The sequence below is a fragment of the Crocodylus siamensis genome, chromosome 7 (genome assembly GCF_052110815.1).
Source record: "Crocodylus siamensis isolate JL-2025a chromosome 7, ASM5211081v1, whole genome shotgun sequence".
Taxonomy (NCBI): Eukaryota; Metazoa; Chordata; order Crocodylia; family Crocodylidae; genus Crocodylus; species Crocodylus siamensis.
Genome location: NC_143401.1, coordinates 9,249,368 through 9,275,828, shown reverse-complemented (window position 1 = coordinate 9,275,828; position 26,461 = coordinate 9,249,368). Strand labels below are relative to the sequence as shown.

Here is a 26,461-nt window from a genome sequence, read left to right as displayed (position 1 = left end):
ACCGCCCCCCCCCCCCAGCTCTTGCAGCAACCTCAGGGCTTTGGGGGGCTCATGCAGAGCCCCCCCATGCAGTGTGGGGCAGTGGGGATTGCCCCTGCCTGGCACGAACTGGTGAGTTCAGGGGTTTTTTTCTTAAAAGTCTGGAGCCGCGGCAGGCGGGGCAGCCATGGGGTGTTGGGGGAGCAGGCGGGAGTCGGGGAAGTTGTGGCAGAGCCCCCCATGCAGCAGTGGAGGGCAGTGGGGATTGTCTCCCACCCTGCAGCACCCACTGAGTCAGGGCTTTTTTTCCCAAGTGTAGTGGGGTGGGCGGGCAGCCATTGCCGGGCTGGGGGGGGAAGGGTCTGGCCTGTCTGATTCAGAGAATCAGCAGCAGTTGAATTTCTGAACCAGATTTGGCTGAATCAATTCGGGACAGTGTTGCGAATCACCTAATTGAATTGCTGTCCCACAAATCGGCTGAATCCGAATCCGAAGCAAATACTAGCTGCTTCGCACATGCCTACACAGCATGCCTTTCACTCGGAGGCCTGGTCTAAGTCCCCTCCAGAGAGACTCCACTTCATGCACACGAGCCGTCCCTTTGGTTTTAAAGGGGCGCAACTCCACGTCCCCACCCCATCCCTCCAGGGGCTGCTTGGGTGCTGAAAGCAGAGCAGTGCTTAGCTCACGGTGTCCAGGCACCCCAGGCCTGCAGCTGGGAGCTCTCTCCTCTCGCGCTCCCGTTGCTTCCTGCACATGTGACGTGGAACTGGGAATTCTCTCTCCCTAATGAGATGTTGCCTCGTGTCCTATTAGAAACATTAGGTGTAATAAATTGCTGCAAACAGTGGAAACCAGTGCCTTTGCTCTGAGCTGAATGTTTCCTGCTACCTCTGGATAAAATACAAGCCCTCAGCCTGGAGAGAGAAGCCGGGAATGTCTGTTTTGGGAATTATGTCATGGGTATTAACTAGATATTTTATTCATTTTGGCTCCCGCTCAAGCAAAGTGAGCTCTTGGAAAGCTCCTACAATTATGATTAATTGATTCTCGATTAAAGACACAATATATTATTTCCTAGAGGGTCCATACATCTTTGGAGCAAGCTTCTCATGTTCCACCCGGCGTCGGGAAAAATAATGTCACAATCACTGCAGCTCTCCCTCTTGCTAAATGCTGCATGCGTGTCTGGGAAGGGGAAGCGGGGTGGGTGGGGGGATGGATTGTGACACCTCGTGAAGCCCTGTGCACCCCCTGGGAAGTGGATGTTAATTCTGGTTTATAGTGCAAGGATCCTTGCAGGGCGACATGGCAACTGGCCTGCAAGCCAGGCACCTTCCAGGTCTTTAGGTGTTAGTGCTTTCTCATTCACCGCTTCCTCTGCCAACATGCCCCCTCACCCAGCCCCATGCCTCTGGGATGTGTCCATGCAGCTTGTCTTAGGACAGGAGTCTCAAACTTGACCAGCCTCATGAGCTGTATCCAGACCTGGTGGTGGCAGGTGCACAAGTGGCAGCTGGGTAAGCAGCGGTGCAGGGCTTAATGCCTCCACTGCTTGCCCCATCCCTGCCTCTGATGTCCTCAGTGAGGCTCTGTACCTGGGAAGTTGGTCATGGGCCCCACCTCCACCACCCTCCCAAATTTCCAGCCCCTCCACAAGCCCTATGAAATGGCTCCACAGGCTGGATCCACCCCGTGGGCAATATCTTTGAGCTTTACACCATTTGGGCCCAACTCCTTTGAGCTTGAGGGGGCAGCTACGCTCCAAGAGCCCCAGTCTAGCAAAGCGGTTCAGCCCGTGCTCAAATCCATCTTTGCTGAGAACAGCACGCAACGCCCCAGGTCCCGGCAGCACTTTGCTCTGTGCTGAACATGGGGCACAGGCATGAAAGCTGCTAGGGAAGGAAGGCAGAAATGCCCGAGGCTGCCCTTAGGGCTGTGTTTATGGGATGAGGTGAGCAATGAGACCCGTGAACATGGGCCTGTCTCCATTACCGGTCTTCGGAGGTGTTATCACCTCAGTATAAAGGGAAATGGAATGGGGTCTGGAAACTGTTTTCTCTGCAGTTTTATCAGGTGCTAAAACAAAGCTGGCATGCCCTGCAGGAGCCGGGGGGGGGGGAGGGGTTCGGTGCTGAATGGCAGGGTGGGTGAGAGCCTGGGTTTTGGGCACCTGGGAGCGGGTGTCTCAGCTGATGCTCACGAATCCCCTGGGCTCCATCCTGCCCATTCACCTCCTGACAAGCTTGCACAAGGAAGAGGAGCTCTCAGCAAGGGCTGGGGGCTGCTCCACGGCCTGTCCTTCAGAAGCACAGACCTGGAAAGGCCTTCACAGCACAGATAATGTCCCAGGACTCTGACAGCAGCCTGTCAGCAGCCACTCTGCCAAGCTCCAGGCCCCAGCTTTCAGCACAGGATTGGGTTGCTGGAGCCTGTCTAGGGCTGACAGGAAATACCCCTTGGGGAACCCAGAAGCTCTCTGCTAATCCTCTCCTTAATACACCTGGCTGGCATAGAGGCAGCATGCAGGGCTCCAGCTACGCCCTCAGCCATGTGGGTGCTGGTGGCAGTTGTGAGGAAGGTGCCAGGGTGCAGGGAAGGAGCTGGTCTCAGTGCAGCCTGCCTGGCCTGTCGACATTTGCTGAGCAGCCAGCACAAGTGCATGCACAGCCAGGCGTGCACACAACACCCCACTGACCAGCTATTCCTCCAGCTTCCAACAAAGCTGCCTGGCACTCTCTGTGCTGGAACATGCCCCTTCGTGGACTCCAAAGAATCTGAGAGTCAGGATCTAACCCAGTGTCTCTCCGTCTCACACCGCAGAAAAACACCCCGCCTGGGCCTGATAGTGCTGTGCTCTCCTCCCAGCCAAGAAGAACCAATGGGAGGTGAAGCAACGAGCACACAAGACTGCAACATGCCTGCCCGGCCAAGCAAATGCCCAGCCCCACACACCAGGATCCAGTATTTGGGAGGTCTTTGGCATTAGACCTGGGCGAGGAGCAGCTATTGTCAACACAACCTGGTGGCATTCCCACTCAGGAACCCAACATGCAGTCAGCCTCATTCAGAGGTAAATCCTGGCTGCAGAACAAGGACCCTTACCAACAGGTTGGGCACATGATAAAAAAGGGAGCCAGGTTGAAAATCTGGATTCCGATTCTGGATGGTGAGCAAGCAAGCTGGAAAGTCCTGGGGGTGGATGGGGAGAGACTGCAGGAGGAGGACAGTGCTGCTGTGGGATGCTACAGACAACCCAGCAAAGTCCCAGGCAGCAAAAATGGCAGCGGTAGCTGTAGGTGACCAGGACAGAAGGTGGCAGCTCCCAAATGGGAGAAAGCAGCAAGGGAAGAAGGACGACACTGCAAACAAGCAGAAAAGTCTCCAGTCTGCCTCGGGCAGTGACTCCCGATTCTTTAACAGATACAGAGCGGGGTTCTGACAACGGCCCCGTTCCCAGTAAATCTATTTCTTGCTGCACCAGTGACAAAGCAGAAATCCAGACAGATGTGTATTCTCTACAGCCAAGTGTGGACTGCTTGTGTGCACCCTCCTGACTCCAGGACAGCTCCGTCTTGCTAAACCTGCGGAGAGAGGTCACAGCAACCAACTGCCAGTTGGTTTCAAGTCCTGCCTCTGCCTCGCTGGGTGGTACTGGGCAAGCGCAGGGGCAGATCCAGGGTGGGGGAGGACAGTTGCAACCGCCTTTGATTCCTGCTCCACCCAAACTTTAAAACCACCTGCCTGTGAGGGGCAGCAGCATTTCTAGTCAGGCAGTGCTGAGAAAGTCCAATGACTGGGTTCCCCAATGACTCCCCAGTGCTCCTTCCTGCCCGGGGTGGGGGCTCGGACTCAATGACCTATTGAGGTCCCTTCCGACCCTAACATCTATGCATCTATGACTTCATGGCTCGTTTTCCTCTCCTGGTGTCCTGCTTATTTCTGTCTACTCCACACAGGTGCTAACAACCCTCTCTCTTTTTGTTAACGGTCTTGATGTTCCACTATTCAAACTGTCCTTTCCTCTGCAATTTTGCTGTCTGCCAGTCATTCCTGGTAATGTCTCTCTCTCTTGTATTTCACAGCCCATGCAGGCTGTTTTTTAACTTTAGCTAGAAACCTTAACTTAGGTGTGACAATATTAACTCAGGTGTAAAAATGACAGACAGGGAAGTATTGGAGGCACCATCCTGACGCCAAGGCTATATTTTGATGAATCTGAATAAGAGACATGCATTTAACTATCATGTCTACAGGGCTAATGACACAGTATCCTTTGACTATTTTTGCCTAATTTGTTGCATTTTTTGAAACTTTATATATAATCTAGCAAATTAGTGCACATTCCAATACTTATATTTATTTCTCCTTTGATCATAAATTGAGTTGTATAGCGCTAGCCCCCTAGCATATTAATGAAGCATCTAGTTTTTCTTTAACTGGAGAAATATGTTGTGTTATATGTAATGACGTCATGCCATCTGCAGCCCTCTTTTCAAAATTCTAGATCCATCTGACAAGTGCCTTTTCTCTTAGAGCCTCCCATTTTCTCTGAAAAAGGTTGTGAAAATTAAAGAATCTCTTTAAGCTTCTTGATTTACCAGTGCGGAGCCTGACTTCCCAAGAAAGCTGCAAGATGTTAGCTGGGTAATGTTGAACAGTGTTGCAGCTGATGTGTTGATACGGGAAGTTATAAACACAAGATTTACCAAAAACCACATGGGGAAAGATTTTTCAGGATGGGTCATCTGCAGTTTCACAAGAGATAAAACGTCACAATGGGGTTTTCTTCACATTTTTTCAAGTGATGGCCCAAACCAGCACAATGCTGCTAACCTAATTATAGAAAACCTTGATCATAATTCTGGTCTGGATTTCAAATCCTTTTGATAGATGAAGGGAGTTATGCTAACTGAAATGGTTTGCTTGGAAAGTTCTATTAGGGCCTTTTCCATGAGACCTGAGTAAAACACACATAAATTACCAAAGGAGCTGTTGATTCAACTTACTCCAAGGCCTGTGGGACATATTCCTGGCATTATGGTGCTCTTTGGCAGAGTTTTATCTTCAAAGCTTAGCTAAATTCCTTGGCAAAAAAAAAAGAGGACAAATTATTGGTCACTGCTAATTGTAAAGGCTTGCAACTTTCTGGGTTAAGCCAAGGGATTAATGCAAAGCAGTCCAGTTAGCATCTGGGCCTTGTGGTCTTTCTACTGCTGCCTGGCCTCCATTCATAACTATGAAAACACAGCATCTCCAAAGCTGCACTGAGATGAAGATCTGGTCTGCTGCAGTCAGATAGAGCATGCCTCATCCAGGGGGCTCAGTAAGAAGCTGAAGCAAAATTGTTCACCTCATTGCTTTGCCACCTCTATAGGTAATAGATCTGCAAATGCTATACCTCCAGGCTTGAGTTTCCATGGGAGTTGGGCAGCACTGGCTTTAGGACATCCAAACTGGGGCACCTTTCATCTGCCTCATCTTCAGGAAGGCTGAACTCCCACACTTTGAAAATCAGGTCCGTTTTAAGGTGTCTTGTGTTGGATGTCCAAAATCAGTAGTTACCCCTGAAAACCCTGGTCTGGGCAGATTTCCAGCGTGGCTGATGCATGTGAGCAAAGATGGGCTTGGATAAAGCTGCCTCTGCAGAGTACTGTCTTAAACAGGATCATATTTCACTTAATCCAGTTGGATCCTGCCAATCAGGAGGATTCCCAGAGACTGAGTGGGTGGGAGGGGAGCAGCAGGGGGTGGAACTTTATCTGTTGCTTAAATTAAAGAGAGTGACAGGGACGTGCTGGCAGCCCTTTGACAAGGAAGCCTCCACTTCATCCGCAGGGCATGAGCATCCCCCAAGCTGCACCCTACTCATGTGGTTGCAACACCATCTTAAAATAGGGGGATAGGGGAAGGGGCTGGACTCCCTTTCCAGATGGTCACCAGCATCTCCTCAGAGACCACCGGCAAAGGTCACCTAACAGGCCAGCGGCAGTGTGCTCTGGACGCCTGCTCAATAGGAATGGAGCTGTGAACCCCCACAACTCATCTCACAGCCACTCACTGTGTGGCTACCAACAAAGGCAGCTGGAGCTAAAGCCAGTAGACTCCAGAGTCCACCTCTGAGCCATTGGACCCTCCCCAGGGCAAAATCTATCCAACTGCAAAGTCCCTGCTGTCCCCAGGAGGTCCTTAGCAGCTTCTAGACTCAGCCCTCCAGGCCAGATCTTTTGATGACAATGTCTTTGGATTCCTTGGGATAACAGATGCTACAAAGATGTAAGATTGTTATTGCCGCCTGGCTTGAATATGACAATTGATGGGCTCAAGTGCATCCAGAACCCATGTCTCCTTAAAAACACACATGCATAACAGGTGCCATGGAAGACCTGGATTTATGCAAGAAACAGTTTGTGTGCATTTCTTTTTCTGGAAAGATGCATGAGACAGGTTATGACTAGGACGTGGGGTGCAGGGGACACCTGGCTCAGCCCAAGTACAGTGCCCAGCCCCAACTCAGCAAATATTACCAACACAAAAAGCCACGATAGACATTACACTTTACAACCCGATAATGTGTTACAACCCGTAACGTGATACACATGCATGGGGTTAAATTTTGTTCAGGAACCTAATTCTCATGCAATATCTAAAGCTTGATGGATGTAGTTTAGCTGAACCAGATGTAGTTGAACCAGGTTCTGCGACTGGTTTTGTAACTTCTATCATGCAAATAAGGGCAGGAATTCTCTATTGGCTTCAGCAAAATATATAGAACCAGCGCCCTGATTTACTGCAAAAAGAGTAACAACAATTTACATCTGTGTATGGATCCCAAAGCACTTCAGATGCTAGCGCTGAGGTTACTGAAACGCAGCCACCTCTGGGGCCTGGTGGTGGAGGGGCAGGCAAGTGGTTTATTTTAATTGATTCAAGGGTCTATTCAGAGGGAATCTAAATCCATTAGATCTAGGACTCATTTGCCTTAGATCTCTTGGCTCTGAGGGATTTACCTAAAGAACCTTGTCTTGTCTCTTTCCTGTGTCTTTTTAATATTTAAATAGCCTTAAAAAAGCTGAAAACATATGAAAAATTGTGTATTTAGAGTGCCTCTTCATGCTGCTGAAAGAAGCTAAGAAACATCTGAAGGCAGCAAGTGCTGACCTCTGTTCTAGGCTCCAGGAGGCAGCAAGCCACTGCCTACAGATACACTCACTTTTGGCCCCAGCCTCCTTAGGTGTCTACATAAAACCCCCGATGTTTCCCATAATTAATTGTGCAGTGAGCGTGTATCACCAGGTGCGGAAAAAAAAAACTTGCAGGGGGTGAGCACAACCTGTCTGCCTATGTATGTTTGAGGGATTTATATTAATGTGCAATGAATAGAGCCCTTTATTTAGTAGTTTCCCGTTCAATATTACTCACTGGGCAACATTTTAATTTAAAATCAGCAGGGCCTGAGGAGTCTCTGCACAGCCAGTTGGATATTTGCTGATCCTGCTGGAAGCTGGGGTCACTGATGGATTGCCATCTTGACTTAATTTGAAAGAGACGCCTGGGAAGTATCACAAGGAACATTAGCAGTTTCATCAATAGGGAATGCCTCAGCTCTCATTTTTGGTACGTTTAATGGCCTCTACTCCTAGAAGTCATAAGAAGGGTGTAATAACAGTTAGTCTGACTCCCTTACAGACATCCAGGAAATCAAAAGCCAATGGGAAAAAAATACCTACAATATCTGTATAATGGGGAGTTCATAAGTACAAGTCAACATGACTGTAGGCATAAAGGAAAATGTTGGAGGAATGCCAGTCTCCATCATTAAACCAACAGATTCTGAGCTTTGTTCTACCAACCCGGCTGGGACCTTTATTCCAGCACCATCCAGAAATTGCTTTTACCTTTGACTGAATCAAAGGCCATCGTACTCCTGACATTGCAGCACAGATCCTGAGTAGGTGTGCTGTCAGAAACTCCAGTTGCTTTCAAAGTGTTTTGCAGCTGTCTGGGAACTGAGCCTCCCAGCACCCTTTTGTATGAGCCCAGATCTTGCTGACAGGGAAATGGCGACACAGCAGGGATGCAACTTGCATAAGGACATGCAGGAAAACTGCTCCCGAATGGAGAGCATGTCTCCGGTTGCCTGACACTCATCCCAAAGAGCCCAGCCTTCCCCCTCTGTGAACAATCCACCCATAGCACCTGAGGCTGGGAGCTAAATTAAACATGACTTCAACCACTGTCCTTCAGCCCTGGGGCCTCTTAACTGCTCTCAGCATTAGTCTGATCCAGCCAGATACCGCAGGAGTCATTGCTTTAAGGGAACAAATGATGTTTCCACTGCTCCCCCTTTTCTTCCGTTGAATTTACATCCCATAGCCACATCCAGTGACCTTTGATGCCTCACAGCAAAACCCTGCTCGGTGTTTCTTTGTCTCTGATCCCTTCCACTCAACGCCATGTCTCTCTGATTCTGGGGGTTGGTGCTCTGGTGAGATCTTCCACAACATCCAGGAAGAGTTACTGTGTAGGGCCAGGAAGGCCCCAGCAGAGCTCTGAGGGTAAGGAGCTGAGGTAGGGAGATTAACAAGTACTCCCCATGTTCACTGGCGGTCAGTGCCTTTCATCTGAGGACTTCCACACTTGTTGGGAGATCTCAGTGTGCAATGAAGGAGCCCTAATGCCTCAACTTCATTTTACAAGTATCTGAGAGAGCCACCCAGTAAATCAGGGGTGGAGCCCAGGAGTCCTGGCTATCTGTGTACAGAACAGGAGAGGAAAACCACGAACTAGACTAGCATGACACGCTCCTCTCAGCGTCCACCTGACAATGCCCACAACTGCTCCATGCCTGGGGGGTACCATGAGAAGCATGCAGCCCATGAGAAGCATGCATCCTCCAGACCATTGTGCAACTCCTCCAGACTATTGTGTCTGTTGGTATCCGCTCTCCCCTTCTCACTCTCCCTACAGACAGAAAACCAGAAAGGACTTCTCTCAAGAACCTGCCGTGTCCTCCCCAGCTGTGCTCAGGCTGCTTTTTCCCTCTCAGGGCCTTAGGTATCATTGTTACAACAGCTCTTCCTGTTATTCCAGCAGAGCCAGGACAATTGCTGTGCACCTGTCCACACTTCCTAGGTCAAGGGCCAGGCATTTGTTTTTTAAGTGTTAAAAAGCTCTGGATACCAGTGGTGGAGGGGGCAGCCTATTTTAAGAACTAGAAGGGCATCCTGGGTCACAGAGTTTGGTGCCTTGCTATCTTCGGCAATCTTGTCACATAACTCTGTTCATAAACCGATCAAGCTCCATGCCAAAGTTGCAAGGCTTTCTTGCTTTGACTTGTTCATTTGAATTGCTTTGACGCACAAAACTCTTGGCTTGATGCAGTGAGTCAGCCAGATTCTGAGATTACTGCTGAACTGTTCCTTATGCCCTTGAAATCAATGCTGCAGTGAACAAGGAGATCACATTCCTCTGCTCCACAGAGATGTGGCTTGGGAAATGTCCCTCCAGAAAGGATAGGACCATTTGTAACTGTAACCTGTGAAGGCTTTGTTGTGCCCTGTTGTGCTGCAGGAAGTGGCATGGTGCCCACAAGGGACCAGAAGGAACAAAGGTCAAGATAGCAACTTTCCCCAGATCCTTACAGAAGTAGATAGGGACAGACAGGAGATTAGCCAAGATAGAAAAGGCTCCTGGGCAGAGAGATGTGTTGCATTCATCTGATTTCATTGCTGATCCTACTTCAGGCCATAATCTTTTTTTAGTAAGTGTACACAAAAACCTCCTTCCTTATTTACTTCTTAATAGCTTGATGTTACCTTCTAGTCTAATAAAATGTGAATGCACGCAGATTCAAATACACAGCCCTACATAGGTCATCAGCACAGATATACTCTGATATCTTCTGCAGTTCAGCACAGGTGTCTACAACATGAGTTGAAAGAGTTACCTGCAGGTCACAGTAAGAGGCTACTGCAGGAGAACAGGAAATGGAAAGAAACACATGCATACTGCCAGTTTGATAACATCCCAAGAGCAGGTTGGGCATTGGTGAGAAGTCAGAAGTGATTCAGACAGCACTACTGTGGAACAGAATCACACGCTTGGTCTGGTGATCACATCAGGTCAAAAAAAATAAAGCAGCATTCTGCACATGAAAAGCAACATTTCTGCCCAGATACCCGCAGTTCTGGTTGAACTTTCACTTTGCAGTTTTAAGTTTCTAGCCTAAAATATTCACCCGAATGATTTGGCCTCCATGGAGAAAACAGAGACTGGGGCTGGAGTGAGAGCCTAGGCACTGTTTTCCCATTAGATAACACACGTTGTGTTATCACATGAAGGGAAGGCACTTAAATGCTGTCACCACTCCACCGAATTAACACGGGCGTCTGTCTTCTCTGTCTCTAAGAGCCAGTTATGTCCTATTCACACATGAAGAATGTTGGCCAAATAATACACGGCATATTTCACCCATCAAATTCTTTGTGATATGCTTCTCGGAAACAGCTGAATGCTGAGCTTCAGGGAGTCCCAGAGACGATAAGCTTTGATGGGACTGTCATTGAGCTGTGGTCCATGACAGAGTTAACAGTATTTTCTGAACTCAGCAACTACAAGGTGATTTCAAGAAGTAGTTTTTTGTTTCTGAGACACCACAAGCAGAAATCCCAGCTCTGGTCAGAAATTCAAATGAGTTTGCGGGTTCTTAGCCCACTGTTGAGGATTCACATTGCAAAACTAACAGACAGCTTAGCTTTATAGATCTAGTCTCTGCCCCAAAAGATTCAGGACTCGAACAGGAGTTTCAGGCCAGGATTGATCTGCATTGATAGAATCATGAAGTAGCAGGGCTGCCTGTTTGGAATAAGGTATTTTAGAAGCAGATCAATAAATTTGGGGCCATTCAATAAATTTACTTTCTTTTCTCATCCCCAATGCTTTCCTGAGATGACTCACTCAGACCATCCAAAGACAAATGCGTTTACCAGGAAAAGTTTAAATTTTGAATAAGTTTCTAAACCCACTTCCAATTGGGCTTCCTGGTTTTTAAACGCTCCTTCTGTTCCTCCAACTGGCTGCTCTCCACCAGTTTTCACCCCCCTTTCCCCATTCTTTCTGCTTCCCCACTCTTCAGACCAAATTTTGCTGTATCCCGTGGCCTGCCCTAGGGATTCAGGATACTGCACAATTAAATGCTTTATACATTGTTCAGCTTCTCTAAGTAACGTAAGTCAGTAATTGCATTTTGAGAGCCCCAAGTCTACATTCAATCAGATTTAACCACACACTAGCAACAAACCACTCTTTCTGTGTCAGCTGCCTCTAAGCAGTTGCAAGAAGAGCTGTGGAAGAGGTGTGCATCAGCAGGAATGGAAGTGTTTGAGGCCAGCCACAGGGTCATGGGAAACACTTAGATCCGGTGCACAAGTGCTTACTTTGGGAAATTGCTTCGGCATGTCTTTATTCATCATGATCTCCAGAAAGACAAGATCCATGTTTACAAAGCAGTTATCATCCCCACTCTCCTCTATGGATGTGAAACATGGCTGACCTACCATTGTCCTTTCAAAAGCCTGGAGAAGTATCACCAATGATGCCTCTGGAAAATCCTCTACATCAAATGTGAAGATCACTGCATAAATGGCAGCATCCCTGCTGAAGCCAGTGTTACTAGCATTAACTCCCTGATCCTCAAGCACCAGCCTCACTGTGCCAGACATTGTGTGCAGAAGCCTGACACTCAGCTCCCAAAACAAGGGCTCTGCTCCCAGCTTAGTAATGGCCTGAGATCTCGTGGTGGCCAGAGGAAATGCTTCAAGGACACACTGAAGGCATAACTCAAGACAATGGATGCCAATCAACAACAAGAGTTGGGAGGAGCTGGCTGCTGACTGACTCCAACGGGGCTGCAACCTCCCGTGTTGGAGCCATGGAGGAGCTGGGTCATTCCTCAGGTGTTTGCTGGGTGCCCCGGTGCCCGGCAGGGCTTGCAGCAATAGCAGGGGCTCAAGCACAGCAGCAGCTCAGCAGTTCACAGGGCAGTGGCAAGACAGACACCATTGTTCTCATAACAGAGTGAGGAAGGCGCAGCCTGCAAAGGGCGCATGATCCCCAGGGGACGGCAGAGGCCTGCACCCTTGCCGCAGGGCTCACTAACTCCCAGCCACTGGCCCTGGGCTTGACCTGCCCCTAGCTGGGGCAGATGGCCATGGCCAATCCCTGCACTACCCCTTTTTTTTTTTTCTGTTTTTTTGCACCGGTCCTGGAAGCACTACCCAGGACGCTGCAAAGGCCAGGCTGACCCACAGCAGCTGGGTGCCATCCCACAGCTGCGCCTTGAGGCCCTGCGCCAGGGAAGCACAGCGCACACACAGAGCAGCGGTTCCTGAACTGTGGGTCGCCACCCCAAATGGGACCATAACATCCGCAGATTGAGGGGGGGGACACGCTGAGGAAGTGGAGACATCCACAGGGCCGTGCTGAGGGCAAGTGTGGGAAGCACTGCCCTAGGCCGCCGAGGGGCATGCTGGGGGCTGCAGTCCTGCTTAGCCGCTGTCCCGAGGCATGCCGGGAGCTGCAGTCCGGCTTAGCAACCCCGTCCCGAGGCATGCCGGGAAGGGCTGCTCTTCCTCCCGTTTGGGAAGGCAGGCTCCCGGCATGCCGGGGGCTGCGGTGCATGGTGGGGGTTGTAGTTTCCATTGCGCAGGCCGCGTCGCGGTTTTGGGCGCCAGGGACTCGCGCTCCCGTCGTGCTGCGGGCGGGCGGCGGAGGGCGGAAGGCGCGGGGGCTCGGCCGGGCCGGGCGGGAGCAGCGGGCCGGGCAGGATGTCGCGCCAGGCCGGCCGGGGCACCGAGAGCAAGAAAATGGTAACTGGGCTGGGGCCGGGGGCTGGGCTGGGAGAGCAAGCAGGCGCTTGCCGCCCACCCGCGGGCTCCGGGATGACGTCACAGGGGAGCATGAGGTCACTGTCCCTTCTGACGTCAGACTGTTTACTCCTCTGTTCTTTTTTATCTGCCCGATGGTTGCAGGGAGGGGTTGCTGTCTGCATAGGACCCCAGGGGTGTCGTAGTCTTCTTCTAGTGCTCCGCAATCGCATGGATGGCAGCACGGGGACATCCCGCAGTCCTCTCCCTTGGCCCCTTGCGGTGCTGTTTGGCTCCTTGCGGATTAGAGTAGATGGGAGCTTCAGGGCATCCATGTAGCTGATGCCAGCGTCCTGGCCTGGGAACAGCTGGATGTCTTCTGCCCGCGTGCTGCTCTGTGTGACTGCCAAGCACCCGTCTTTCCTAAAAAAGGACTTGGTTCTTTAACGATAACTTAACTCTTTGCATATATATATATATATATTTTTTTTTAATTCTTTGCTGGGTGTCTAATTGTGTCACTTGAGTTGAAGGAGCCTTCCCCCTCGTCATCCAGGAGGGAGGCAAGTGTAGAGCATCCTATCTTTGATTTTTCAAAGGGGAAAGCAATGTTGTAAATGGCACATACCAAAAAAAGAAAAATGGTTGGTTCTTTAGATCTGAAATTCAGCAGGATTGTTGATTCCTTCTCACCTGAAGTCTGCTGCCGGGCAAAGTGGTTAATTGTGACTAGAGCAGGATGACGGGACGGGAAACTCCGTAACTTCTAACAAACCTACTTTTATTTCTTGCGTACTGCAGCTTGGGAGTAACTCCTTCCTGTGTTTCAGTCTTGGCTTTCTGTGAATTTGTTCAGATTGTAGTGTGATTCGTGTGTCTCACTTAACTCTGATGTTGTCTCTTTTCCCTTCCTTTCTGCCTGCCTGCTGCTTTCATTCTGTAGTATTGGTATTTGCCATTCATTTCACCTTCTGCATCTATGCATCTCATGGTAGGTGATAGGCTTCCTAATCTGAGACTAGACCTTTCCATGATATTTCTAACTGCTGCACAAAAATCAAGCTAAAACTTTAAACTGCATTAAAAATAGCTCCAGGAGCAATTGATTTCAAACACGATGGAAAAACTAACACACATGTAGCCTCTTTGCTTTTTTTTTTCCCCCCAGCCACTTAACAATGAGTTTATAATCATTCTTTCTGCTTAATGTCTCCAATGAAAACACTGACCCTGTCTTAATTATTTCAGGCTCAGGAAGTAATAAAGATGTTCTCTTTCATAGCTGCTACTACTTTATTTGTGTTCTGTATGAACCTGGTGCACACGGGGTGGGGGGGGAATACAAATTATTTTGATCAGAGTTGGTTATAATATATACAGGTTCATCGCACAGACCTACCAGTATGTTTCAGTCCTGACCTGAAAGAGTCCTTGCTATTCCTGTTCTGGGCCTTGTGAACAGATAGTTTTTTGTGCTAAATTTTGTGGTGCAAGCAGATGACAATTTTTGGTAGGATGAGATTTCAGACTTTTTTCAGGGTGACAAAAAATCAGTATCTGAATGCAGGGGTATTTTATGTTATAATGAAAAGGGTGGCATGTGGAATCTGAGAAACACAGCATAAACTGGTGACACTGATAAAATCCAGATTACAGAAATTGAGATCTTTTAAGGGTAGTGCACCCAATTGCTGGTTCCAGTTGAATTCATGCTGCTAGTCCAGTGAGTCTCAGCCAGGGTGTCATGGCACTCTGGGGTGCCTTAAGCTCATTTCAAGGGTGCTATGAGGTGCCATGCAAGGTTAGCTCTTTTGGGTGTGCAAAGATGATTCATAAGATGAACCGAGAAATTTCAACTAAAAATCCATGGTGGTCTTTCTGAAAAACTGCTTTATTATTTTTCTGTAGTCAAAAAAGTGTGAAAAACTATGAGTTGGCATTTTCAGAGGGCTGCCTCAAGTCTGTCCAGCGGTGCCTTGAGTCTGAAAAGGCTGAGAAGCACTGTGGTAGCCACTGCAAGTGTTTGCCATCTAGTGCCCAATGCAAAATGTCTGAGGGTCTTCCTCCAGATTTTCCTGAAATGTAAAGCCACTAATGGGCAGTTCACCTCAAGCACCAAAGATTGAATGACCATGGAAACTGAACAGGTAGATAGGTGGCCACTTCAAGTCAGGATTGAGGCACAGAGGGAGAGTGCTCTGTGTACTGGGGGAGGAGGAAGGGAGTGTGCATTGCTTTTGTGCAGGTTGTTCCTACTGAAGACAGATTTTTTTTTTTTTAAATCACCAAAGCTCTCAGCTTGGCACTTGTAAGCAGTAGCTTGCATATATCATAAAGATACATAGCTTAAAGATTACTAATGAGAATCAGGTTTCCTTGAAATGTGAAATTGTGGACCTCTGCTGGTTAAATAATTGATTCTTTTAAGACAGAAGCTTTCTGGCCCCCTCTCCAGGGCAAGCAAAGTAATGCTGGGAGCAGAACCCAAAGAGCCTAGAGGTTTTTCTGTCTGGCTGATGTAAAATCCCTTTTGAATCTATTTAGAGCTCGGAGCTCTTCACCCTGACCTACGGAGCTCTGGTCACTCAGCTGTGTAAGGATTACGAAAATGATGAAGATGTCAACAAGCAGCTTGACAAAATGTAAGTGAATGGGTTGCAGTGGAGGGCTGGGATCAGAAGTTTGTAGTAGGCAGAATTGAGGTTCTTGCTGTCCTGCTTTTTGTTCTCATTCCTGCTGGGAGGCTGAATGCTAGTCATGTGAACACTGATATTTTTTTAGAGCTAAAAATAAGACATTTTCCTCCTCCCTGGTATTTTCTCATATAAATATAGCATGTTTTTCTCAGGCTGTACTGGGTTTTTACAGTTCTATAGCATGTTGCTTGTTGTTGCGTTGACAGGGGCTACAACATAGGTGTTCGGCTAATAGAAGACTTTTTGGCCCGGTCCAGTGTAGGAAGATGCCACGACTTCCGTGAAACTGCAGATGTTATTGCAAAGGTAATTGAAGTTAGTGCTGGTTTTTATCATAGTATGTAGCCAGACTGTTTGCAAACTATTAAGATGACCCACGCAGTAGCATAAATATCTTCACCAAGGGCACATCTTTTCAGGTGGAGGGAGCAAAGTGTATTGCAAAAGTGTCTTCTAAAATGTATCTTGTAGCTTCTTAATAGATGATCTTAACTGGATACCTGAAACCGTTTTGCACTCAATCTAGAATCCTCTGAATATATAGGACATGGAATCTACTCAGAACTTTGTAAAATCTGATTCAAATAATGTCCTTATATTTAACTGCTTGGGGAGGGCACCATTCCTCTGTTTTCTTTCCTGGACAGAGTGGGATAAAGCTGTAAGGATTAGGATGGAAATTTCAAAACCATGTAAAGGAGATTAGCATCTTGACTTATATTGATACAACTAGGAAGTGGGGGGGGGCTAATTTCCCTTGGTAAATATTGTTAGTGTGATTTATGATCTTTAATGAGGTGCAACTATTACTTTGTGCATGTATGCTGATCATATCCCATGTAACTTGACAGGTGGCATTTAAAATGTACCTGGGCATCACTCCAAGCATCACCAACTGGAGCCCAGCAGGTGATGAGTTCTCTCTGATCTTGGAAAATAACCCTCTGGTGGACTTTGTTGAGCTACCTGATAACCACTCATCTCTCATTTATTCCAACCTCTTATGTGGAGTGCTGCGGGGAGCCCTAGAAATGGTGAGGCTTTGCTTCTCAGCCTCTTGCGGGATAGTGGTGGGTGCCTTGGCTGGAAGTGAAGATATGGATAGGAACAGTGAAGATACTTGCAGGCTTTTTAAACTATAGCTACAAACATTTATAGGGGAAACTTATGAATTTAAGTTAAAAGCAAAGTAGAAATGGAAGAGCAGATAAGTGGCTGTTGGAGCTGGCGTTAACTGGGCACTGTTTTTTGGAAAAGGCATGGAGTTTTGGAGAGAATCCCAGTATTGGCTGGGACTTAAATCTATCTAGGTAACTATATATTCTGAACATTGAAATAGCTTGTGGTGTGGGAGATGTGGCAGTATTCTTGGATAATGTAATTGGTGCCTTTTCTAAGACTCCATGTTGTTGACCGTGATGCTCCATTGTAAAAGGCCAGATTAGTCCCAGGGACACTACAAGTTACCAGCAGCCTCAGTTCTTTCTCCTCTGTCCTCAGGTTCAGATGGCTGTGGATGTGAAATTTGTCCAGGACACACTGAAAGGGGACAGCGTCACAGAAATACGGATGAAGTTTATCAGGCGGATTGAAGATAATCTCCCAGTTGGAGAGGAATGACTTGGAACTCAAGCTTCCTGTGGCACTGGAGGGGACCAGCAGACCATGGCCTGCAGTTCTCACTACCGATCCGTAGGGATTTAGTGTCCCCTGCAAATTCTGACTCTGAGACATTCTATTCTTCTACCTTACTTTCCATTGAAGACAGGTGTCTGGGTTATTGTGTATCCCACAGGTTCATGCTAAAGATTTTCATAAGGCGGATAGTTTTTTCATACTCCCCAGAGGGAGACTCTTTCTACACTCAGTTTCTAGTTGTGATTATTTGGTTTTGTGAAAGCTTTGCTGCTTGAACTCTTAAGTGATCTCCAGGCAGCTACAATCTGTAAATGAGTTGTATAATCAAAGTTGGAGACCAAGTTAGGAAAGCCCAGCCTTGTGGCTGTCTTCTTGAGACGCATCTATTAACATTCATGAGAGCTACTTGATGCTTGTACATGGAATGGGGAAGCATGTGACTGTAGCTAGTGTACTGTATGCAGCAACAAAGAATATACTTGACAGTCAGCAAGCAGCGCGAGTTTTCAGTGGAACATATGCTAGATCTCACTATTTTCTGTTGTGCTGTCATAAAGAAAACATGTCCTGTAACTGAGGGCATGTTGACTGTCTCTTTTTAAAAAAGCTGAGCTTTTAAAATGACCACAGAGCACTACAGGAAAGCTCTTTTTATTAAAAAAGAACAGGAGGTTTTTCGTGCAAATGGGCCCCCCACACTCAGCAAGGAACCCGTTTGGGATAATTGTGCGCTTTGCCTAAGAGTGATTTGGTCAACAGCAAGTTCTTAATCACATTGTAGAACATAATTTCCATTGATATATTAAAAATGAGTGTATCCGCATTCTATGTTAATTCTGTTTTTTTTAGTAGAGACTGAATGTGTCCCCTGATTAACCTGTTGTGCATATTTGGTACTGAAGGATTTATTTAATTTTACTCTTAAAGGTGTTCTTCAAAGTATATTCTGAGATGAGATCTGTATAGTGTATCTTATAAAAGTCCACTGTATTTTGAATGACTAATTATGAGTTACATGGTAAATTACAAACCTATTCTTTCCTGAAGAGTAACGAGGAATGGTTGCTTTAGAGGGTGGTTAAACCTTTAGAGGTTTAATCTACAAACCTTTCTTTTGAGGAAAACAGCATGAAAAATGAAGAGCGTAGTCAGACTCTCGGGAGATCTGTGCTACCTGGGTCATTCTTCTTACTGAGGCAAGAATTTTTCTTTTCCCACAGCAATACTTCTGAGGGCAGAGTCCATGGAATAGTTCTGTCTGGGAATGTAGTGCCACATTGCAGTTTGACTTACGTGGTGAGGTTCATAAGGAGACCAGTAAATTGTATTAGAATCCACTTAATATTCTTACTGGAAAAATTAAATCAGTTGCTGAAATGCATTCAGTGCATGCCGCCTGGGTTCTGTTTCACTGGCCGATTTATATTGAGATATGAAACCCAGACTAAACATTAGAAAGCACTAAATGTGTTTCAGCTAATGTAATTCCATTTTCCCATTCACAATGTATAAATACTGCGCAGTGTGAAAGTGGTGCTTTGGTATTTTTTCATTTGTATATTTAGGTTAAGATAGAAGTTTCCACATTATTTTAATCAGCAAGATGCAGCAGTTTATAATCTTAGCTCTTGTTTAGAATATCTAAATGCACTGAAGCAGTGTTACACATCTAAAATAAACTGAGTAGCTGGAAAAGTTGCCCCTTTTGACACTTTATTCAAATGGAAAATACCCTCGAACAAAGTGAAGTGCTTTGAGGATGAAAAGCGCTAGGACTGGGTCTAAGCATGAAGTTGTAAGAGAAACTAACACATTTTCAAAATGTACACATCTGGTATGTCAGTCGTGACCCCTTTGATTTCCCTACCAGGGATTCAGTTGTGCTGCAGGGATCATATCAGCGTGGACAAGGGAGTGTCTAAGTTGTAGCTGAGGCACCCACTAAAGTTGGTGTGAATGAAGCTTGCACTGCTACCTCCTGTGCTCTGTCTGCATTTGGGGTCAAGGCTGCAGACCTGCCACTTTTCACTAGCCTGACATGTCCATTAATATGCACCTCTCACATCTTTCCCTCCGGGCTTCTGCCCTGGCTGAACCGGGCTGCTGCTTGTAGTTCTGTGCAAGTCCTGCTTCCTGCACTTCAGTCATGGGATGGGGTGGAGTAGACCATGACTGTGGTCTGTATTACAGTTCAAGTTCAGTTCACCCAGCTGGTCAGTGAGTGGGTTGGAGGAGGTTTGAAACGGAACTGCCTGGGTTGTGAATATTCTTATTTATCAGTTCATCTAATATTTTATTTATATCCTGATGTGGGAACCAGGTTCCTGTTTTGAACATGGAGCTGTCTGGAATGTTACCCTGGATGACTTGCACGATTCCTGTCTCGCCTAAATGAATTGCTTGAACCAGAGGCAACAAGTGCTCAGAGGTGTTTTGCAGTGCCCCATAAGCAGGTAGAAGATCTATTAAATGTGATGCTTTAAAGAGAGTTGCTGCAGCAAATGATTGGTAGCTAATGTATATTGGGTGCAGAATTGGGAGTGGTGGTGTTACAGGAATGCATAAGGATGGCTCAATTATTCTCTTCACTGGTCCTTGTAAACCATTTTAAGGCTGTATTTTAAAACGTATTACATTAAAAATTGCAACATTGACTTCTCAGCTGTCTCTTCCTTCTTTCAGCAAGATAGGAGCTGGGCATTATATATGTGACGCATTATTTTGCCACCAAAATAGTATGCTGTAGAAAGAGTTTGCCCAGCCATGGTTTGTATGCAAGGCAGCCATGACTGACTGTTTTTAAGGACACCTAATGCTTGCCAAGGAAAATGGTAGTCTGGAGGGATGTATGATGTAGGACCCAGCTTGAGGTCTGGAATCTATTGTGAGCATAAGAAAATCCTTTTGCCCACTCGAGAGTTGGCTTTGTTGCATAGTTTCTAGAATATGTGTGAATGCATACTGGAAGACTGTCACTGCATTGCAAATGGCTCCCTTGTGTTGGAGAGTTGCACAAGGAAAAGAGCTCTTTGTGATCAGCCATAGCAAAGAAATTGTTTCAACGCTTTCCAGGGATAAAATAACACTTAGACGTGGTGCCAATGTACAGGGAACAAGATGGGAGTAGGGACTATCCCTGATACTTCTGTTAGCTGGAGCGGGAGCTCTATCTGCTGGGGGCTATGAAGATCAATGCTGTAAGCTATGTGAGCCAGTCCCTACTCCCAGGGGGAAGAAGCACTGGTCTTTCCCCTGCCCTCCATTTCTTTGCAAGCTTAGACATGGATGAATTCTCACTCTACAACATGGCAGTTAAAAACCATTCAGTATTCGTTCCTGCCCAGGGCAAGGGGTCGGACTTGATGATCTGCTTAGGTCTCTTCCAACCCTACATCTGTGAAACCATACAAATTCTGACAACGATGCAAGATGCCTTGGACATCCTGCATGGACAAAGTCTATAAATCCTTACCTCCTGCTTCCTCATCCTGTCCAACCCCTTAAAGAGTTGGTGGGTTTGGTGGTTGTAGTAGAGCAGCTCCTGCTGGAACTGTCTTTCCTTATCCACGTTCTGTTTTACACTCCCTGCTGCTTGCGCTGTATCGAGCCAAAATAGAATTTGCTGAATTGAAGACCAAATGCAGGTAATTTTAGTGTTCTCTGGAAACAACACAGAAAGCTTTTCCCATGCTAAATACCACAACGTGACTTCTGGAGAAATGGGGGTTAGGTTGGGCAGACACTACAGGTGCCTCCAGCCACAGATCTTGAAAGGCATTGGGGTAAATGTGCTGGCTTTTCTAGGGTATAGGAGCACTGGTGCAGCTGGCTGAAATGTCCAACAGTGTTATTAAAGGAATTAGGATGACTTCAGATTGTACTTGAAATAGAGGGGCCAGTTGTTTTCCCACCAAGATTCAATACATGTGACACTTGAAAGACCCTGAACTGAAGCAAGATTTGTGTTTAGGAAGAGGATAATGCTGTCGGTTTAAACAGGAACACAGCTACCCCAAGTCTGTGTGATCCAAATTCCTGTTTCAGAGCAATTCACTTAAGCACGTACTTAGAAAGCTCTGAAAATCCAGCAGGGGACACATCACTCTGTGCTTCACTCTTAAGCCTTATAGGAAATCTTGCTTGAAAGATTTTATCTGGCTGCAGTGTATTCAGCTTGTGAAGGATGCACACAAACGATTAGTTGCTGGAAAAGATTAATGACAAACTTTAATACCAATATGGTGTGCCCCAGTCACTAAGTGTTGCCCAGTATCAAACAGAGCAGCAAAGACCATCTCAAGGTGCATTCAGTCACCTCCTGGGATGCAGTCCATGTAGCTGTATCCACATGTGGATACTATTAGTATTACTATATGTCGCTGACAGAAGCTGTCACAGTACACGCCATTTCTAACAGAAAGAATGGACGTAATCAAAGTTAACTAATTGACTATTGGAGAGTGGCTCTGTGTTGCATAGAGCTGAATGCTGTACATGTTACCTGGGTTTTGCTCTATTAGCAATGAGATACAGACTCAGACCTGGATCCCATCCTGGTCCTGCCTCGCAACTTAGCCAGTGCACCTCAGTCCTGACTTGCTCTGCTCCCCACTGCTTGTATCAGGATTTCTTGCAGCTCTGCCAGTGCACCTCAATCCTAACTTCAGCCCTTTCCAGCTTCTGTTTAGTATCTCAACTTGTTGAACCCTTAATACGATATTGCTACCGTTGCACACTTGCTTCATTAAAGAGAGAACAGAATGTGCTATTCAGTTTTATATCATTATTAAAATTATTGTCTAGCATAGCCAAATGAATATGAGGTTATAAACATTAGGAATGGTTTAAATATTCTGTGGTCAAGTACTTGATAATAAAAGTGCCAATTACAAAACTTTTTCGGGGGGGAAGCCGGGAATGGGACATCCTATGTTTCCCTGCATCCAATTCTCTTAATGCTGCCCTTGCTGTTTCAGCCCTGTGATTCCACTTTCAAGCACTTCCAGTCCCACCAGTCTGCTTTGACATAGTTCTACGTTGCCATTATAGGCGAGAAAGAAACACGCAAACTCAGAGCTATGGCTCGAGGTAAAAAGCTGTAGCTGGCTCCCTGTGACAATTTTTCCAAGGAATATTGTCAAAAACTGATCTATGTTGCAGCATGTTTAAGGTTTCAAAGCCCCACATACCAGATGGGGTGACCTGCTCTCCATTGTAGTCATAATACTTGTTATAACACTGGAGCTCTCTTTTGCTTTCAGACAGCAATGGGACGAAATCCAAGCCAAACAGCACCAAATGCCAGTTCTCAAGTATGTTTCCCCTGAAGATTAGAAAAACTGAGAGTGAGCCCCTTAGCCTTGCAGCGGGAGGACATGTCAGCCTCCTGCTGAATGGACTTGGGATGTGGGGAATTAGCATAAAGCTGCTCAGGTCAGGAAATAGGGAAAAAAAACAGTTCCCCTGACTGGTTTGCTGAGGTGTTAAAAGGGGAACAAAGCATTTTATCACCTTCTGCCAGAGCTGGACAGAGGGAAAGTGTTTCAGAGCTGACTTCTGTTTTATCTAGACCCCATGAAGTGGGTGGATAAATGCTCTTGGGTTTCTTTTGCCCTGAAACTCATCTCAGTCTCCTAGCGAGATTAATCAGATACCCAAAGTTTACAGAAGACTCTCTCCCTTTTTCCCAGTTTTGAAGTTGATTTGATATGTGTATCTTGGGGGTGGGAGGAGGGGAGCAAGGGTTGTAGAGGGCTCAGAACAGGCCTTCTGGTAGAAAGTCAGCTGTTATCTTGCCCATAGGACAATAATTTTAGGGTGCAGACACTGGTAGCAATAACACTTCCCAAATGTCACAGATTGGGAATTGGTTGACAGCAGTTGCAGCTCAGCGATCCCACATGTACAGTGATCCAGACTTGCAGATCAAGCGGTCACCTTTTAGGCAGTGAAGGCTCTGACACTACTGGGCAGGAGAGAGCACACAGGCCAGCGGGCCTGGACGTGGGAGAGTCAGGAGGGTTTGCTCCCATGCTTTGGGGACCCCAAAAAGGTGGGTGCCTGGGGATGCTTTCACTTTTTGGCTTTCCCTTCCTAAAAGCGAGTGCAGTAATTTGCAGCTGACTGAAGTCTGCAGTGTGCTTGCCTGACTTGGGGCTGGGTGAGGGCTTGCAGGCTCTGGGATTAGGGGGTGCTTTATGAGGATCCTCCATTCCCATCACGGGGTGGGTGTCAGCCAGGCTGCCCCAGCTACCAAGCACCCAGGCTTCAGGAAGAGCCGGTGTGCCTGTGTGGGAAACCCGAGTGATTTCTTCCAATCCCAGAGACTCGAGGGACATGAGGGAAGAGGCCAAGGGCTGTCACACTTTCACTTTTCTGCTTTCCCTTCTCTCTTGAACATGAGTTCAGTACAGTTCACTAGCCTGCACTTGACCAAATTCTGCAGTGTGCTTGCCTGACTTGGGTGGCCAGAGGAGTGCAGGGGAGGGAGGAGAAATGCTTGCATCCACACTGGGCTTCCCAGGGTCTGGGCCATCAGGGGACCACAGTCAAGCAGGAGGTAAGAACATAGGTGGCTGGCAGAAAGGAAGCTTTTATTGACCACGCAGTGCAAGGGAGCTCATTGAGAAAAAGTGCCAACAAAAGTGGGAAAAGGGGGCAGTGAGGTTCTGGCTGCATACCAGAGCAGCCAGTTGAAGGCAGGGGATGAGGAGCAATGCCGTGTAGGTTGCCTGGAGGACCGATCAAACCCACGTCACAGATTGCTTGTCCACACATAACACATACCTGGTTCACAGTGCGTTGCTTCAAAGGAATACTTGATTTTTCAGGTACACTTCGAGCCATTCCAGGTGGCTTTAAACAAGTTTATCAGGGCTTGTATGTCTCTGTTTCAGGTTTAAAATAGAATAAATCAACAGTTCCCAGACTATCAGATTGTCCACCACCAATTTAAAATGATACAACCTTAAGCAGAGCCATCCCTAGGGGTGTGCAGGGCCCAGGGCATATCAGCCCATGCGGGGCTGGGGGGCAGCGAGCGGCTGGAGCAGGGAGGTGAGGGTGTGAGCGGCCAGAGCGTGGAGCCAACAGTGCACGGTGGGGCCTGTATGGCACTGTCCATGGGGCCCCCCAAAGTGCGGGGCCCGGGACAGTCACCCCAATTCGTCCCCCTCTGGGGATGGCCCTAACCTTAAGTACCACCAGCAAATTTTTCTCATGTAAAGTAATAATAATAAATCTGTTAACATGTACCACTGGCAGGTTGTCTGTGTACCACTGGTGGTACCCATACTACTGGTGGTATCCGTGCCACAGATTGGGAACCGCTGGACTAAATGTTATGTGTCCATACCTATAGCTCCATCCCACAGAAAAACCAAGGTTTGCATGGCAGTGAAACAGGAAGCGTGAGATAGGATTGTCTTCTTGAGATGGGCTAGTGGTGCTAATGACCTGGTTTTCATATACGATGAGGGAGAGAAGAATTTGCCAATAGTTTCTTCTTGAGTGGAACCAGCCTTTCATAAGCTTGGATTACTGACACTCTCCTTATAGCTGAGCAGGATGGCAGCCCTGAATAGTTTTGTTTTATAGTGATTAGCAAATGGCGTTATAGTGAAGCCATCCCATACTCCTTTCTGGGAAAACAACTCCTTCCCTAGGAGCGGATTCCATTGTATGTTTTACCCCCGACTAATATGATTGTTTTTGTTTCAGGGCAACCATCACACATCCTCAGCTATAGAGCTGTGATTGACAGCTCCATAATTGGAGTATTATGTACCCTACTCCAGGGATTAAGACACTTCAGAGACAAGTAGCAAATAATACGACCTCTGCCTCAAAGAGCTCACAAGCTTGAACCGGGCAGGGCATGCAAACAAGTGCAACAAGGGAGGATGAGATAAATTGAGGCACTGAGCAGTGTCCCAACTACCTGCTGGTGCAGGCATTATGGCAATGCTGGCTTCTTCTATGGTGCTGTCTCTTCTGCAGGAGGGAACATGGCCCAACTCTTGCAGTATGAGCTAAAATATCTTCGCTTTTTTCACCCCTAATGTGTCAAATATGCCCCTCAAGAGTACTTTCCTTGCTCATTCTTGTTGCACATCTTGACCAGTAGAGGGTACTGATGGCACATTGGTCCAGCTGTGCTGCTAGCCCAGCTGCTGTTCAAGCTAGTTTAATTCTGTCCTGCAGCCCCAGATCTCAGTAGTGACGTGGTTTATTTAAACCTGGCTCTTGAAGGAGTTGAGCTGGCAATCTGATCATATAACAGTAAAAACATAGGACCCATCCCTAAGGGAAAAAAAGTCTCTGCTCACTTGTTTCTGAAGATGGTCACTAGTGTTTGATGTTGCAGTGGGGTTTAGGTCAGCAGGTGCTATGCAGGTTTCAGATTGTACAGGCTATTATTATATTGAGACTAAAAGCTCAGAGTGCACACGCTGGGATTTTGGCAGCTGTGCTCTGAGGTGTCTGATGCTCATGTAGAAATAGCAGTTGGAGGGGCTGGAGTGAGTGGGTGGTTTCTAGGGGACTCAGTGTGGGATAACAGGTTCCAGAGTGATGATAGCAAAGTCCAGTGCAGAAGATGAGACCACAACCCCCCGCTGTACCAATGGCAGGGCCAAAGCCTCAGAGGCTGTCCAGAAAACCTGACAGTGGGGGTAGAGCAAGTAGCATTATTAGGGCAATGCCCTGAGACTGCAAGTTAGATATCCACAGTAAGAGACAGTCCATGACACAATTGTTAGACCAAGAGCAGGAGGTGGAGCAGACCTGGAGACTTACCATAGCACCCACAGCAGCACTGGGAGGAGAACCAGCAGATCTTGACCTCTACTCTTGTGGCCAGTCCACTGGGCTGGGCTTTCTGTCAAGCACCAAAAGTCACAGGGCTGCTAGGAAATTCCACTGATATGTGAAACAACCCAGGCCAAGTTTGGACTCTGTGAAGACATGGTGTGCAGCCAAACATTGTTAAAAAACAAACCTTTCATACTGCTTCTTCTTGCCAGAGTGCCCAGATGGGATGCTTAGGATAGTCACAGAATCATGGGATTGGAAGAAACCACAAGAGGTTATCTAGTCCAACTCCCAAAACCTCTCTAGGTAGCCATTTCCAATGCTTAACCACCTCCAGAGTGAGAACAGCAACACCGGCTGCTTAGCTACCGGCTGGGAAGCAAATGTCTAGGCCCTGGTACTGAGTCCCTGTGGTGCTGTTGCATATGGAGGGGCAGGGTCTGTAGACCTGCCAGCTCCCAATGCTTTTAT

The 26,461-nt window shown here is 47.1% G+C and overlaps 1 protein-coding gene across 1 annotated transcript; it reads left to right on the top strand.

Annotated features, from left to right (window-relative positions):
- Nucleotides 1–12,693: 12,693 nt before the first annotated feature.
- Nucleotides 12,694–19,833, top strand: TRAPPC3 (trafficking protein particle complex subunit 3). Its single transcript, XM_090058176.1, has 5 exons — nt 12,694–12,848; nt 15,390–15,487; nt 15,748–15,847; nt 16,393–16,575; nt 17,042–19,833. The coding sequence occupies exons 1-5, from the start codon at nt 12,807–12,809 to the stop codon at nt 17,159–17,161; spliced, it is 543 nt and encodes a 180-aa protein (XP_089914302.1). The 5' UTR covers nt 12,694–12,806; the 3' UTR covers nt 17,162–19,833.
- Nucleotides 19,834–26,461: the final 6,628 nt, after the last annotated feature.